General features: G+C 35.0%; 4 protein-coding genes across 5 annotated transcripts; 3 read left to right on the top strand and 1 right to left on the bottom strand.

The window, feature by feature from the left end:
- Positions 1–26: 26 nt before the first annotated feature.
- Positions 27–1,533, bottom strand: LOC101261884 (GDSL esterase/lipase At4g10955-like). Its single transcript, XM_004233827.5, has 2 exons — positions 1,229–1,533; positions 27–1,159 (listed from the first exon to the last, which is right to left on the bottom strand). The coding sequence occupies exons 1-2, from the start codon at positions 1,363–1,365 to the stop codon at positions 148–150; spliced, it is 1,149 nt and encodes a 382-aa protein (XP_004233875.2). The 5' UTR covers positions 1,366–1,533; the 3' UTR covers positions 27–147.
- A 943-nt stretch (positions 1,534–2,476) lies between these two features.
- On the top strand, positions 2,477–5,850 carry LOC101261582 (F-box/kelch-repeat protein At3g23880-like). Of its 2 annotated transcripts, XR_011215023.1 has the most exons (3): positions 2,477–5,000; positions 5,289–5,415; positions 5,641–5,850. XR_011215023.1 is itself a non-coding variant. In XM_004233826.5 (2 exons), exons 1-2 carry the CDS (start codon positions 3,787–3,789, stop codon positions 5,359–5,361), a joined length of 1,287 nt encoding a protein of 428 aa, XP_004233874.2. In that variant the 5' UTR covers positions 2,477–3,786; the 3' UTR covers positions 5,362–5,850. The 2 variants fall into 2 exon arrangements, 1 of the variants encoding a protein (XP_004233874.2); XM_004233826.5 differs by having other exon boundaries at positions 5,289–5,850.
- Positions 5,851–6,189: 339 nt separating this feature from the next.
- LOC101244447 (60S ribosomal protein L18a-like protein) lies at positions 6,190–10,205 on the top strand. Its single transcript, NM_001326352.1, has 4 exons — positions 6,190–6,589; positions 7,480–7,555; positions 7,952–8,066; positions 9,872–10,205. Exons 1-4 carry the CDS (start codon positions 6,376–6,378, stop codon positions 9,929–9,931), a joined length of 465 nt encoding a protein of 154 aa, NP_001313281.1. The 5' UTR covers positions 6,190–6,375; the 3' UTR covers positions 9,932–10,205.
- A 1,399-nt stretch (positions 10,206–11,604) lies between these two features.
- On the top strand, positions 11,605–13,879 carry LOC104645891 (large ribosomal subunit protein eL20y). Its single transcript, XM_010318629.4, has 4 exons — positions 11,605–11,757; positions 11,843–11,958; positions 12,054–12,117; positions 13,339–13,879. Exons 1-4 carry the CDS (start codon positions 11,743–11,745, stop codon positions 13,678–13,680), a joined length of 537 nt encoding a protein of 178 aa, XP_010316931.1. The 5' UTR covers positions 11,605–11,742; the 3' UTR covers positions 13,681–13,879.
- The last annotated feature ends 164 nt before the right edge of the window (positions 13,880–14,043 follow it).

Here is a 14,043-nt window from a genome sequence, read left to right on the forward strand (position 1 = left end):
AAAATTTGATTTTAGCAAGCTAAATGTTTTATGTAAGAGCTAGGTAACTCAATTCATTCATAAGTGAAATGCAGAATCTCAAGCCTTACAATCTTTTGTTTTGAAATTTCAATCTTTTTACCAGTCCAAATTCAAGTAAACTTGAAGCTAGCCTTGAGTTTGTTTTGGAGGTTGAATGGTGTACAAGGAGTTGAGCTTCCTACTTATTAGCATGCTGTTATTGAGAGCCATTTGGAGTTCCAAGTCATCAGACCACCATTGTTTAAGCCTATGTGCCTCAAGAAACCTCTGCTTTGCCTTTGACACCACAAAAAGCTTTACACCGGTTAGCGCATTTCCACCAGGTTTTACTTCTCTCTCTTTATTACCAATGTTGAAACTACTGTTTTGTACTCCATCTGAATAATTGTAGTAGCAGCATATGTAGTCACTTGTGTTAACATACAAATGAGGCATAGGCAGCATTTGCTTAAGCTCTGAAGTGATTCTTGATTCTGTAGATTCAGCTGCACCCTCCGCGATGCTCTTGCTTTGATACTCTGAGTTAGAAGGAAGCATTGATTTGAACCTTTTCCACACAAATCCAGCTTTTCCACTCAAGATTCTATAACTCATGGCCAATGAAACAGATGGTGGATTGAAAAGATGTGCTTCTACATAAGTTCCTTCAGCAGCTAACGTCTTGTATACCTCGAGAGCAAAACCAGCTCCTAATGAGTGCCCTGTGATGGACACATTTTTGCTCCCTTGCTGGTTGAAGATGATTGATTTTAGAGCCGATAATAGTCTTTCGAATCTGAAGGATCCTCTGAGACTTTCCCATGCTAAGTAACGTAGATCATCCTCGACGTCTCTCCTTATTGTGGGGTTCTTCAAGAGTGTTCCTCTGATAGCTAATACCACTTTTGGTGCACCAGTTGGTCTTACTGGTATAAAATCAGCAAGGGCTGCTGCTTGATCCCATTCCAAAATCGCAGCAAATATCGAACCATCTCTTTCATCTACAAGGGGTTCAACCAATTTGTACTTAAAGGGTGTCCACCACTGTGGTGCAAGGGCAGTTTCTACGCCGTACCTATTTTCTTGTCTGTCAAGTTCAAGCAAGTATGCTGATTGTACAAAACAGGCCATCACTGCTCTTTTGTAGCTTTCGTTCTTCCTGCAAATTTTATGTTGTTTAAGGAATTGAAATCTCAATGAAGACATGAAATGATAAACGGAAACTAACCAACTAGAGCTGATGAGTTCTCTCCATCCGGGAGAAGAAATGTGTCGAGGACCAAATACATGGAAGGCCTTTGGATGGTACTGGAAAGAATGGTTTCTCTCCATCGAATTCTTTCTAAAGGACCAGTATGTTTTCATTTAAGCACTTGTTTTTTCTTGAGTTCCCTTAGGTGGAGGTTGTATGCATATAGCAAATAAAATGCGATAAACCAGCCGAGAAAGAAAATACACCTTCCATCGCCTAAAAGGAAATTACTTTTTGCATTTCATATCATTTGTGGTATCGGATACCTGTAAATTAATATGGATTCTTCCACCATATCGTATACATATTATATAACAAAAGGCAGCGTTCTTGGTAATGTACTAAACTAGACATATCAGATCATATTCTATATCTATTTGATGAGCTTACAACAGAATCTGATTCTGTTTTGCTCTGAATGACCTAAAAGATAACAAGCATAATGCTCTAGGAATACATCTTCTATATATATAAATGGTTTCTCCGTCCTAATGTTTCGCAAGCACTTTCATTTATATTATCTGAACGACATCATTAAACAAATGCTTGTCGAGTCTCTAAACATTTTCATTTCCCATTTTTTTTCTTATCCTACTTGTTTTGGTTCATCAAAATCGGAAAAAAAGTCAAAAAATATTTCAATTTTAACCGAAATTATTGTTACGATACCAAACTTTATATCAAATGTTTTAATCTAAAGTATTAAATAAAATAGGACATCATAACATTATTTTAATTTAACAACCGTCACAACCAATATCCTGAAAAACCTGGTTTAGGAAAATGGACGAGTGAATCGTCATTGCCTTGTCCCCTGCTATCGATTTTATTTGAAAATATTCAATAATATTAGTTTAGTATAAGAAATTGCACGAATTAGATATTTCGTTATTCTTAATGTCTTAACTTTATTTTAAAAAATTAATTATCATCCATTATTTAAATTTTACTGACCTAAATGACTAAATAAATACTTGATGAGTGAAAAACAATGTGGATTAAACGTACCAAAATCTTACTTTTACTTTACAAATTGAAAAGTTTTGAAAAAGGCTTTCAACTCAAATAATATTTATTAGATTAATAATCCACCTTACATGGTTAAAAAAAGGTATTATTATTTACTAATACCTTTTGTGTGATGATATTAATAATATATTGAATTTAATATCATGAGATTATCTATATAAAGACAAAGTTATCCCTCAAATCATTTTATTTATTTTTTTAATTTTATGTTTTATATTTGTGGGAGTAAATTTATTATAATAAATTTGCTTACAAATATTATTATTTAGGAAGAGTTGTTTGTTAATTAGTAAATAATTGCAATATAATATTTACAATGTGAGTTGTTTAACATTTACTAATTGAAAAGTCAAATATATCACCATATAACGTTTGTGATCTTAATTGAATATATTATTTGTTGGTTTGTATCCGCTTTTTAATTGTTTGTATTTTAAACATTTTATAAATTTCTTACATATTAGAACTACAACGTGCAACTTTTATATATAAATGTAGATCATTCATTCGATTTTACTATTGTTTATCGTCTTTTCGATTTTAAAGTAGATGGTCAATTTATTTTAAATTGAAAATAAACATTTTTAAGTGATTAATTTTTTAATATAACAATGTTTACTCTCAAATAATTCAAGTGAGAAAATAACAAATATGACAACAAAATTGTTGTATTAACTATTTAGAAGGCCATAAAAATATATATGCAAGAGTATAATTGAAAATAAACTTTTTGTAGAGTTTTAATCCACAACACAAGTTAGGATCAAAAGTAATAAACCAAACACTTGATAAAAAATACATCATACATGCATGCACCATTAATTCATGTATTATTAATCCGTGCACTGTTAATTTTTCTACCAAATTGCCCCTAACTTCCTTTTCTAAGTTAGTGGTCTCTAAATCCTCATATATATGGGGCTCTATCCTCCCGAGTCTGAAGATGTTATATCTAGTTTCAAATCACATATGGTCAATACTTTTTCTATATGTCTCAACCCCTCGAACCTACTATCGCCAACTTGAATCACTCTATAATGGAGCCTTTTCACATTTCAAATTGTTTCGGCCTGATTATCTTTATTTTATTCGCCACGAAAATCACTCATACTTATCTCCTGGGTCATTATTTTTAATCTTATCCCATCTAGTATGCGTACACGTCCACGTCATAATTTTCAGTTCCATCACGCTTGGAAATTTTTAAGTGAAAAGGGTCAAAAATACCCCCAATTTTAATTTATTATTTAAATTTACCCTCACCGTTAAAGTAAAGTTAATTTTACCCCTCAAATTACTAATTTCACCAAATTTATCCTCGTTTAACAGTTTAAAAACTCTATTCCTTATTTTAATAAAAAAATTGGGGGATGTTTTAACCCTTTTCCCAATTTTTAATTGGCCAACTTTTTTCCCTCCAAGAGTCAAAACTAAAGCTGTCAGCATCCCCAAAATTGTGTTTTGTCATTTCACAAGTACCTTTCGTCTTCACCTTTGTAGCAAAGATGGCAGCTAAAGGCAAAGGAAATGGGAAAAGGAAAGGGAAAGGAAAAGGGAATTCCAAGAAAACAAAGAGCAAACCTCCAGACCCAACATCCAACTGCATTTTTCCAAGAGAAATCATCTCTAACATCCTTTCTCGTCTCCCTGTCAAAACCCTTTTACGATTCAGGTGTGTTTGCAAGCCATGGAGGAACCTCATTTCCAAACCCAACTTCATAGACACCCATTTACACCGTTCCTCTTCTTTGAAACCCACATTTTCACCCATTCTTATACACACCCTCCATGTCAAGTACACTGATCATGTACTCTCTCTAGTCGACTCGCCGGAATCATCAGTTACCGAACTCGATAACCCTTTTCCGTTCTTCTATTACAATATGGTCGTTGTGGGTTCATGCAGTGGCATTGTTTGTCTTTGTAAGCCACCTTGGGGTGATTTAATCACTCTTTGGAACCCAGTGATGAGGAAGTTTAGGACGGTGCAACTTCCAAAGAAGAAACCCCTATTGGGAGTGCACGCTGGTGTATCCATAGGGTTGGCGTACGATTCACAAGAGAATGATTTCATTATCTTAAGTCTTTTTTGTTTCAGGGAAGAATCTAGGGTTCCGGTTGAAGTGGAAATGTGCTCGATGAAGAGTTTCTGTTGGAAGCAGGTGAAAAATGAGGTGGGGTTTAGAGTTATTAGGCCCTGTTGCAATGTGATTATTAATGGGGTACCCTATTGGACTGCTCTACTGGAGGATAAGTATGGGTTACGTGATGTGTTGGTGTATTTTGATGTGGATAGGAAAGTATTTGACAAGTTACCCATGCCAGGAATAACAGTGGGAACTCAGTGGCAGCTTGTGAATTTGGAGGACACCGTTGGTATGTTAATCTGGGCGAAAACAGTCAAACATAACATTGATGTTTGGGTAATGCACGATGAAGATGGTTGGAGTAAGAAATGCACTGTTGGACTGGTGTTGGGGTTTGATAGACTTATTGGTTGTTTGAGGAATGGTGACATTCTTGCTGAGGATGAAAATGGTGTGTTGTTACTCTTTGATATGGTGACTAGTTCTGTTAAGGCAAAATTGTGCATCGATAACGCTAAGAGAGGTTCATCCGTGATTTTCAACTATTCAGAGAGCCTAGTTCTGATCAGAGAGATGCTACCAGTTGAGAAGGAAACTGCTAGAGATAAACAACACCGTGAAAACCTCCTAAAGTGCGGTGATGAAATCTCAATTACATTTTAAGTTACTTTATGCTTGCTTTGTTCTGATTATTAAAAATCCTTCCTTTGAGTTGTTGTTGTTTATCATTTTGTGCATACTTACGGGCACCTGGTGAAACTTACTATGATTTAATCTTCCACGTGTATGCGCTCTATGATTTGTTTACATAATTCTAAGCAATTAGCGGAGCATGTCCACTGTCTTTTCTCCTTGGTTGGTTGGGACTTTGTTTTAGACATTTGGAGAACTGACTTACATTCTTTTTCTTGATAATGCAGGGCTGGCATAAATTTGAAGATCATTTCCACCGACGATCCACAACAGGCTAACTGGGTTAATAGGATTGTATGAAAGAAGTTTTTGCTGCCACTTTTTGCTATCCTTGGAGATGACATGAAAAACTTAGTAAGGAAATCCCCAGTGTATGAAGTTCATGGTCTCTCAGATGTTCATCTATTAAAAGCAGATGAGTTTAATTCATCTGACTACTTTGTTGATCTATTGCACACTGTTTTGTTTTAGTACTACTTGATTAAACAATAGTGGGTTCGTAGCCTTATATTCTAATTCGACTTTAGTTGCTCTGGATGTATCTTCTCATTCAAATGATACTGATATCTTTTCTTGTAGCTTGCCCTTATTTAGTGTGCCTTGAGATGGCCGTCTCCTGTCCCCCTTCCAGTGGGGAACCCGCTCCCTGGTCGTCGCTCTGCTGCGTCTGGCCCGTCCTCTAGGTACCTTTGGAAGGCAGGGAGTGTGTATTAAAACCTCTTTTATATTTATTTGTAAATTTTTTGTGTTAATTTTATATATATATTTTTTTTATGTTTTATTAATTAATTATTCATTTTTGGAATTTACGTAATAATAAAAAATTAAATAAAATTATTAAAAATAGGTCGGATAGTGAATTTAGAAGGAGCTGATTTATGGATCGGATTAGGTGTTTAGAGTCCGAATATCTTTTCATTTTCATATAAATGTTACGTTAAAATGATATCGCAATTTCATATGGAAAATGAAAAATGAGTTGAATATGTCGAGCACAAAGACATATTTGGACCAAAAGTTGGACGGCGAAGACATGAATACGTAATATATATTTTTTTCTCTTCTTAAAATTTTGGTCTTTTATCCAAAATAATTTTTTATATCCACGTGTCGGCGTAAAACTTACCAGCTAAGCCAAGCTGAAAATCAAATTGCCAGCAGCACATATTACCCCCAAAGAAACCGAAGACCGCGAAATCGCCGATCACGTAGCCGCGCCGATCTGATTCTGACAATCGGCGTCAAAAGCGATACGACTATTCGAATCAATCGCGGTAAGGCTAAACTGTTACTAGATCTCTGTCGGGGGAAAGTATGAGCAAAGAAGAGGGGAAGAACATGGCCTCTTCGGCCACCGGCGAACCTTTGCCGGCAAACTATTACTACGGTACATTTCAAGGAGTAGCAAATCATCCGCCTCCTCCTCCACAGTCTCACCCGGTGTTCGGTTTTCCTCAGCCCGTTCCTCCTCCTGGTGTCGCCGGCGCTCCTCCTCAATACTATCCTCAGGGTTATCAAACTGTTCACGGTGTGTTTTCCCACAATTATATATATCTACAGGCGCTTCTATGATTACTTTTTTCTACGCTTCTTGATGAATTCTTTTTGTTTCCGTCAATTAAGTTAAAATTTGGGAATTATTAATTCAACTTTTCATCCTGTCTTTTTTAAAATAACAACAACATAGCTAGCTTAATCCCATGACTGAGATCTGGGGAGGCTATAGTGTATGCAAACCTTATTGGGAAGTAGAGAGGCTATATTAAGTATATATAGCAGGATTCGTTAAGGTACAGCTTTTGCGTGCTAATAAGTTAATTCGGGACAGAATGCAGGGTATATAATCTTTTTGTTTATAGTGTATGATCGGATGGTTGTATGGTCTTGTCATTTAGGAATTACATTTAGGGGATTGATAATATGGAGAACGCGTAGGGAAGAAATTATAGCTGTTAAATTAGAACTCATCAAAATGCCATCTGAATTTTGTATAATGTGGTGAGCTCTATCCAAAGATTTAAACATAATGAAAGAAGCATGTAAGATATATGTCTTGTGATGATATCCATTTCTACTAATCATTAAAAGCTGCACATCCCATATAGCAAAATACTCCAGAAAAATTCAAGCTGTAGCATGAATCAACTCCTGTGTGAAATCTAGATTTTTTGAATGACTTCATAGATTTTCTTCAGTTTGAACAGGGGTTATAACTATGTAATTGGCAACTTTTGTTGCTGGGAAGTGACCTTTTTTGGTACAGTCCAGCGCGTTGTGCTTGGCTGCTTATGTTAATGTTAATAAAACAAAATGTTTTCTGCTCTAATTGGTAGTTTGAAAATATTTGATTGTTCAAAACATTATTTTAATGTCAGATGATATACACCATGTTCATTATGTTTCTTCACCATGCCTTAGGTTATGCTGTTGCTGAAGGTAGACCTATGAGGGAGCACCGTCTTCCTTGCTGTGGTGTGGGGATCGGCTGGGTCTTGTATGTTTCTATTCTTGTGCCTTTTCTTGAGCCCTTATTTTTAAATTTTCTTTATATATTGTGGTCAGATTGGTAAATATTTTGCTTTATGCAAAAAATATGATATAGGTAATCATGCTCTGGTTTCATTATTATTTTAGAGCTTTTTCATTGTCTTTAGAGTATTATTTATATTAAAATAAAGACTGCTAAGTTGGATATTGGGGAAACAATGTGAAGGCACACGGGAATAACAACTCAGCGGTCTCAAAAAGTGTGATGTCATAGTTGCTACTGGATTTACCTCTTTTTGGGGTTCAGTGACTAGATTTTCATAAACTCAATATTACTTCTGTAAAGAGTGATTAAGATTTTCAATTTTGGCTTACTTTCATTTTTTTCTGTTTTGTTTGCAAGGTTCATCTCTGGTTTCTTTCTTGGTACCATACCTTGGTATGTTGGAGCTTTTCTTCTTTTGTGTGTACGGATCGATTATAGAGAGAAGGCTGGCCTTATAGCATGCACATTAGGGGTAATTTCTCTCTTTGTCTTTCTCAAATTACTATGTGGAAGATACTTTATATGCCTTGACTATGTTAGCCTCACACTTGTAATACTGGCTTAACGTCAGAAGTATGCTCTCATTTCTATCTACTGGCATTATGAGTGATCCTAAAACTGGGATTCCTTTCACATGTGCTATGACTCTCCGTTATATTCTCCAAAAGTTATATAGTCTGACAAAAAGAGAAAAGGATGAATACGATTATGAAGAAATAAGATTACCACTTACCAAGAGATGAAACGGAAAAAGAAAATAAGGAACAAACTTAAGCAGTGTGTGGACCACTTATTTCTTTTGTTGGGGTATACTGGAAGTGGAAGGTTAAATGAGAAGTTTGAATGCTATAGAAATTGTAGATTTAATTCTTGCAGCTTGGGTGAATTAGACAAAAGATGTTTCTAGTAAGTCCTCTCATTTTTGGGATGGATAATGTGCAGTAGCAATAGTTTGTTAAGTGCTTTGTTCTTTTTTCAATTGTATGGTTGATGATATCCCTTCTGTCTAAAATTCTTGGGCATAATATGCTTTTCAAGGAGTTGAGTTGAGCAATATTGTTGTTGGTACAATAGTCAGTTTCATGGGTTACAGAGTAAAGGAAAGACTATTGGCACATAGCAAAAGTACCCTTAGAACTTATCGTTTTTAACATGTTTTGTCACTTCTATGGATATAAAAGCATGTCATAAGAGTAAAATTTGATGTAAAAGTTGAAGAGTTCGCAAATATACATTGGTGTTATTCTTTCTTTTACAAACTAACAAAAGATGTGTCCATATAAAATAGAATAGTGTGAGTAATAACATTGGTTTGGGCAGCTATAAATTTTGAGAAGAATAGATGATTTGTACTTCTAGAGTATGTGGATTTGATATTGAATAACTATATTTTGTTCCACCCTGTGGGTGCTTACCCGCCTTATCTTGGAAATTACTTCATTTCACTTAGATATCCCTTTCTATTGATATTTACCTTATGCAAGAGCAGTCCTAAACATATATTGTAACTTGGCTTTTCTATGACCATATATTAGAGGAACACTAAAAGGATGGAAAATTAGACTAGTTTAAGAGATGGATTGCATTTGGATAATTAATTCTAAGACCAACTTCTTGTAGCTGCCCTTTTTATTTTTGGCACTATAGCTTTTAGCCCCTTTTCATGTCAAGTTTGATGTTCCTGGTCTGCCAGTTTAACCCAATCATCAAAATTGTCATTCCTATGAGTCTGTGAGGAAGCATTTCTCACAAATTATACTACAATACCCTTTATTCTTAATAGAGCCAAAGTCCTATCAGACTGCTACATGAGTTCTTGGCTTTATGTATTTATGTTACTTTTCCTTCTAGTGCAGACTGTGACTGATATTCCAGAAAGCTAGGGCTTAAGTCCTTGTGTACATGTGTTCAATCTTGTTCAATCTTCTTATTCTGATCGTGGATTTGTATCCAAATATTGTGCATTTTAATTCCTCTAAATTTGAATTGGAGTAACTTCTTAGCTGGTAGATAAAAGCCTTCCATGCAAGCAAATAAGCAAATCCTGCACTGGTACTCTTGCGCACTAATCTTGTTCTGCTTGCAGAGGAATACTCAAGTCATCTGTGTAACTGTGTAGTGTCAATCATACTCTTTTTGTGTTACAGTTAAAATACCCTCTTCTGCAGTACCCAATAGAGGCACAATATCAGCACATCACTTCATTACTTCATAATTTCTCAAATTTTTCTCTTACGATATCAGCCTCTGACTCTGTTTATTTGTTCGGTAAATCAGGCCATGCTTGCTTTGATTGCTGTGACTTTTGGTGTGACAAAGGCAACTCATTCCTGGTGAGGCTATTTAGGCTGCAATATCTAAACATATCGTGGCGATCTCCATAGAAAAAGGGGGAAAGAGAGAAAGGATAGAGCAACTTAAGTAATTGGTTTTTGTTTGTGAGATGTATCCTTTTCTCAATATGTATATCAAATATTGACTTGGGTGGTTCTTATGCTAAACAGGCACTTTCCTTTGTAATGTTTATGCTACTTCTTGGTTTTGCTCAAATAGTGATGTATATTTTTTGAAAATTCCCCAAAATATAAGTGCAGAAATATATTCAGCTCCATTGTGGGGACTTTACCATTTTTTTTAAGAATTTGGCTTCTTTGGATATACATGTTATGCATGAGAGTCCGTCCAGATGAACTATTTTGTTGGTTAAAATTTCATAATGCTTTTTATTTCTAAAATCTAAATATAAAATAGATTAATACAACGTTTATCCAATTCATTTCGATTTTTTTTGTAAATTGAAAGATTCCTTTACTGATTCTCGATGTGATTATTAATTGATATTGTAACACGTAAGTGCTCGTAAAAAATAATCAAAATCATACATGATTGGTTGGATGGTTTTATTGTCTTATTTCGGAGTTTTTAATTCGCATCAATATAAGTTTAGAGAATTTTTGTTTAATTTGGTATAAGTTGTGTGGTAATTAATTAACTTAGCATAAGTTTTAGAGAATTTGAGTCCTTATTGGCATACATTTGGAGTTGGGTTATCCTAGATGCATTAGTTCAGAAGAAACTAAGTTATATCGTGGGAATTAATATCTCTTGGTATAAGTTCTGTTGGAATAAAATGGATTATGCCTTGTGAGGCATGACTTCGGTTAGATTATGATTACTAATAGATAAACTTATGCTGCATTAAGTCATTAATGATCTCTTAAAGTTATCCGCATAATTTACTTAGACACCTAAAAATATGTTTAATGGGTACAAGTTTTAGTTAAAGTGTCTAAGTGAATATGCGCGGACAATTTTGAAGGGTTTCGATAACTTAAAGCCCTAAAGGATATGTTCTACTATTTTTGTATATAAACTTTTGAGGAACTTTCACGTATAGCCACTAAAAAATAGCCTAATTACTCTCCATAGCTATAGTTTGATAATTTACAATTCGTAGCTACATGTTATATGGAGGAGAGAGACGAGCGAGACTGGGAGAGAGAGGAGAGAGGGGAAAAAGAATGGGAGAAAGGTGAATAGTACATGTATATCAGTTAGATATTGTATATTATACATATGTATTTGTATATATGGCAAGCGAGTGGGAGAGGGAGGAGAGAGGCGAGCGAGACTAGGAGAGAGAGCAGTTTGGTGAGCGAGAGACGACAGAGAGTGGGAGAAAGGTGAATTGTATAGGTATATAATTGTATATTATACATATGTAGGGCAAGCGAGATTGGGAGAGGGAGGAGAGATGGTAGAGAGTGAGAGAGAGGTGAATTGTATATGTATAATTGTATACTATACATATGCATTTGTATATTTGGTGAATTATACATATGCAAACATGATTAATTATAAACTCAGAGTCAGTCCACGTAATCAATACATAACATTAAATAAGAGCATTAACTACAACAAATCATAACTATAATAAGTAATTAAATAGTATAAGTTTGCTTAATTGCGTAATTTTCACTAAACAAACTAGAATTGGAGCATTAAGACATGGGCCGCCTCCCCAATTATCTATCTAGCCCAAATTAGGAGCTAGGGCTCGTAATAACTTAAAAAACTCTTTCTTCTTCTCTTTATTAATCTCACTTCGGCGGCAAACGCAGTGCAGAGGGAAAGAAAGCCTTGCCGAAATGGTGACTTACAAGGTAAAGACTCTTCTTTTATCACTGGCTTTCCATTTTTATTTGAATCTTATCAACAACGGTGTTTATTTTTTCGTTGTTATTGCAGTTCCATCAGTACCAGGTTGTCGGGAGAGCTTTGCCCACTGAAACAGATGAGCATCCCAAGATTTACCGTATGAAGTTGTGGGCTACAAATGAAGTTCGTGCTAAGTCCAAATTCTGGTATTTTACAACTTTTTCCCTATCGATCTTCTTCTTTATTTATGCTGGTTTATGCTTATGCTAACTGGGTTTTGTTTGATTTGGTTTGAAAAAAGGTATTTCTTGAGGAAGCTTAAGAAGGTGAAGAAGAGCAACGGTCAGATGCTGGCTATTAATGAGGTATGATCATGATTCATTTATCTAGTTTATCTGGACTGAGTGCATTTTTAGATTATGTATTAGAAGTCTTATGATCAATAGTTCAATGATAACAATTTTTGGTGCATGCTGTTCAGTGTTTATTTTATTTTACGTATTGGTGTTCTAATTGATTTGCGCTTTTGAATAAGTAATGTAAATCGTATGAAAAATTCTGCGGGGCTGTTATTGTACACAAGAAGCACATTCAAACCCTGTCAACTTAATGCATATGATACAAAAAGTTAATGACAACTTAATGCATATAATACAAACAGTTAACAACAACCCCCTCAAGTACTTAACTCAGCTTTCCACCAAGTTTAAAAGAGGAGATAAGAAGTGGTGTCTTACTGTGCAACAGGAAATTGATGTGATGTTAGAAATTGCTGCAATATCTCGGTGAAGCCTCTTTTTTAAAATTGGTTAGAATGTTCAAATTTGAACAATATTTGTCCCTCTTGGCCAAATTGTTAGGAGAGAAAATTTTGATAGAGGCTGTACCATCTAATGGCAGTTGAGGTCTAGTTGTACCTATGTCCAATTTTTATTTTTTTTGAAAATGTACACTGGTCAATTTTTGCTTAGAGACTTTTTGATCTTGCTAGTGATTTGTTTGTTAGAAGCAATTCTAGCTAACTTTACTGTTGGAGAACATAACTCAATAGGCAAGTAAATTTGTTCAGATGGAACAAAATCAGCGGGGATTTATATAGTTAGTTCAGCTAGCTTTGGATTAAGGCTCTATTGTTGTTGTTGGTTGTCTTGTCTATTGGCAATCATGAAATGATGCTCTTTGTGCAGATGTTCAGTTTCATGGTTGTCGATAAACAATTAAATAATTAATCACTAGCAAGATCAAAACGGCTAGTTTAAATCATGGAAGTGTCCAGTTTTGTTGCCTGTTTATGAATCCAGTGATAGTCATTCCTGGTATCTGTGCTCATTTTTGCAAATAGAATATTTTCCCTCCAATTCCTTTCAACAATTTGTATGACGTTAGTGTTTTGGTTATTGTGGCACTACATCATGCACTAATCTCTGGTTGCTTCTGTATTGTTTGTGGAGATTTTATAAGATTTCCTTATTTTTTCTCATTTTCGTGATGTCTGTTCTATCAAACTAGGAGATTTCATTTCAGCAATATTTTTGTCTCTGTGTTGGAACCTCCTAACTGTAAAGATTTTATGTTCAACTTTTTAGATTTTTGAGAAGAACCCAACAACAATCAAGAATTATGGTATTTGGCTCCGTTACCAAAGTAGAACGGGATACCACAACATGTACAAGGAGTACCGTGACACCACATTGAATGGTGGTGTGGAGCAGATGTACACTGAGATGGCTTCTCGCCACAGAGTTCGCCATCACTGCATTCAGATCATAAAGACAGCAACCATTCCAGCTAAACTGTGCAAGAGGGAGAGCACAAAGCAGTTCCATGACTCCAAGATCAAGTTCCCTTTGGTGTTCAAGAAAGTCAGGCCACCATCTAGGAAACTCAAGACCACATACAAGGCTACTAAGCCCAACTTGTTCATGTAACTTGTTTGGTCATGTGCATTGAGAAGCACTTTAGATTTATGGAATTTTGGTGCATTAGTTGAGTTAAGTTGAGATTCATTACAAGTTAAAACCTTTTTGTTCTACTGACCAAATGATGGTGTTTTTAATCATGGATTTCTATTTGCTTTTATCGTTCAAGTTCTTGCTAATATGATTCATTAAAAGATTCACAATCTTATTCCGGAGTTTTTAATTGTCCTCAATATAAGTTTAGAGATTTCTTTCGTTAAATTTGATATGAATTGTGTAGTATTTAATTCACTTAGCATAAGTTTGAGAGAATTTTAGTTCTTTTTGGTATACGCGTGATTATGCTAGATGCATTAGTTCTGTAGAAATTTA

This window comes from Solanum lycopersicum, chromosome 2 (assembly GCF_036512215.1).
Source record: "Solanum lycopersicum chromosome 2, SLM_r2.1".
Classification (NCBI taxonomy): domain Eukaryota; kingdom Viridiplantae; phylum Streptophyta; class Magnoliopsida; order Solanales; family Solanaceae; genus Solanum; species Solanum lycopersicum.

Excerpts from the sequence above, each read along its gene's own strand:
- LOC101261884 (XM_004233827.5), bottom strand. The coding sequence starts at position 1,365 with ATGAAAACATACTGGTCCTTTAGAAAGAATTCGATGGAGAGAAACCAT. Across the intron at positions 1,160-1,228 it reads GAACTCATCAGCTCTAGTTG|GAAGAACGAAAGCTACAAAA; the intron begins GTTAGTTTCCGT and ends TAAAATTTGCAG.
- LOC101261582 (XM_004233826.5), top strand. The coding sequence starts at position 3,787 with ATGGCAGCTAAAGGCAAAGGAAATGGGAAAAGGAAAGGGAAAGGAAAA. Across the intron at positions 5,001-5,288 it reads CACCGTGAAAACCTCCTAAA|GGCTGGCATAAATTTGAAGA; the intron begins GTGCGGTGATGA and ends TTGATAATGCAG.
- LOC101244447 (NM_001326352.1), top strand. The coding sequence starts at position 6,376 with ATGAGCAAAGAAGAGGGGAAGAACATGGCCTCTTCGGCCACCGGCGAA. Across the intron at positions 6,590-7,479 it reads GGGTTATCAAACTGTTCACG|GTTATGCTGTTGCTGAAGGT; the intron begins GTGTGTTTTCCC and ends ACCATGCCTTAG. Across the intron at positions 8,067-9,871 it reads TTATAGCATGCACATTAGGG|GCCATGCTTGCTTTGATTGC; the intron begins GTAATTTCTCTC and ends TCGGTAAATCAG.
- LOC104645891 (XM_010318629.4), top strand. Across the intron at positions 11,959-12,053 it reads CGTGCTAAGTCCAAATTCTG|GTATTTCTTGAGGAAGCTTA; the intron begins GTATTTTACAAC and ends GTTTGAAAAAAG. Across the intron at positions 12,118-13,338 it reads AGATGCTGGCTATTAATGAG|ATTTTTGAGAAGAACCCAAC; the intron begins GTATGATCATGA and ends TCAACTTTTTAG.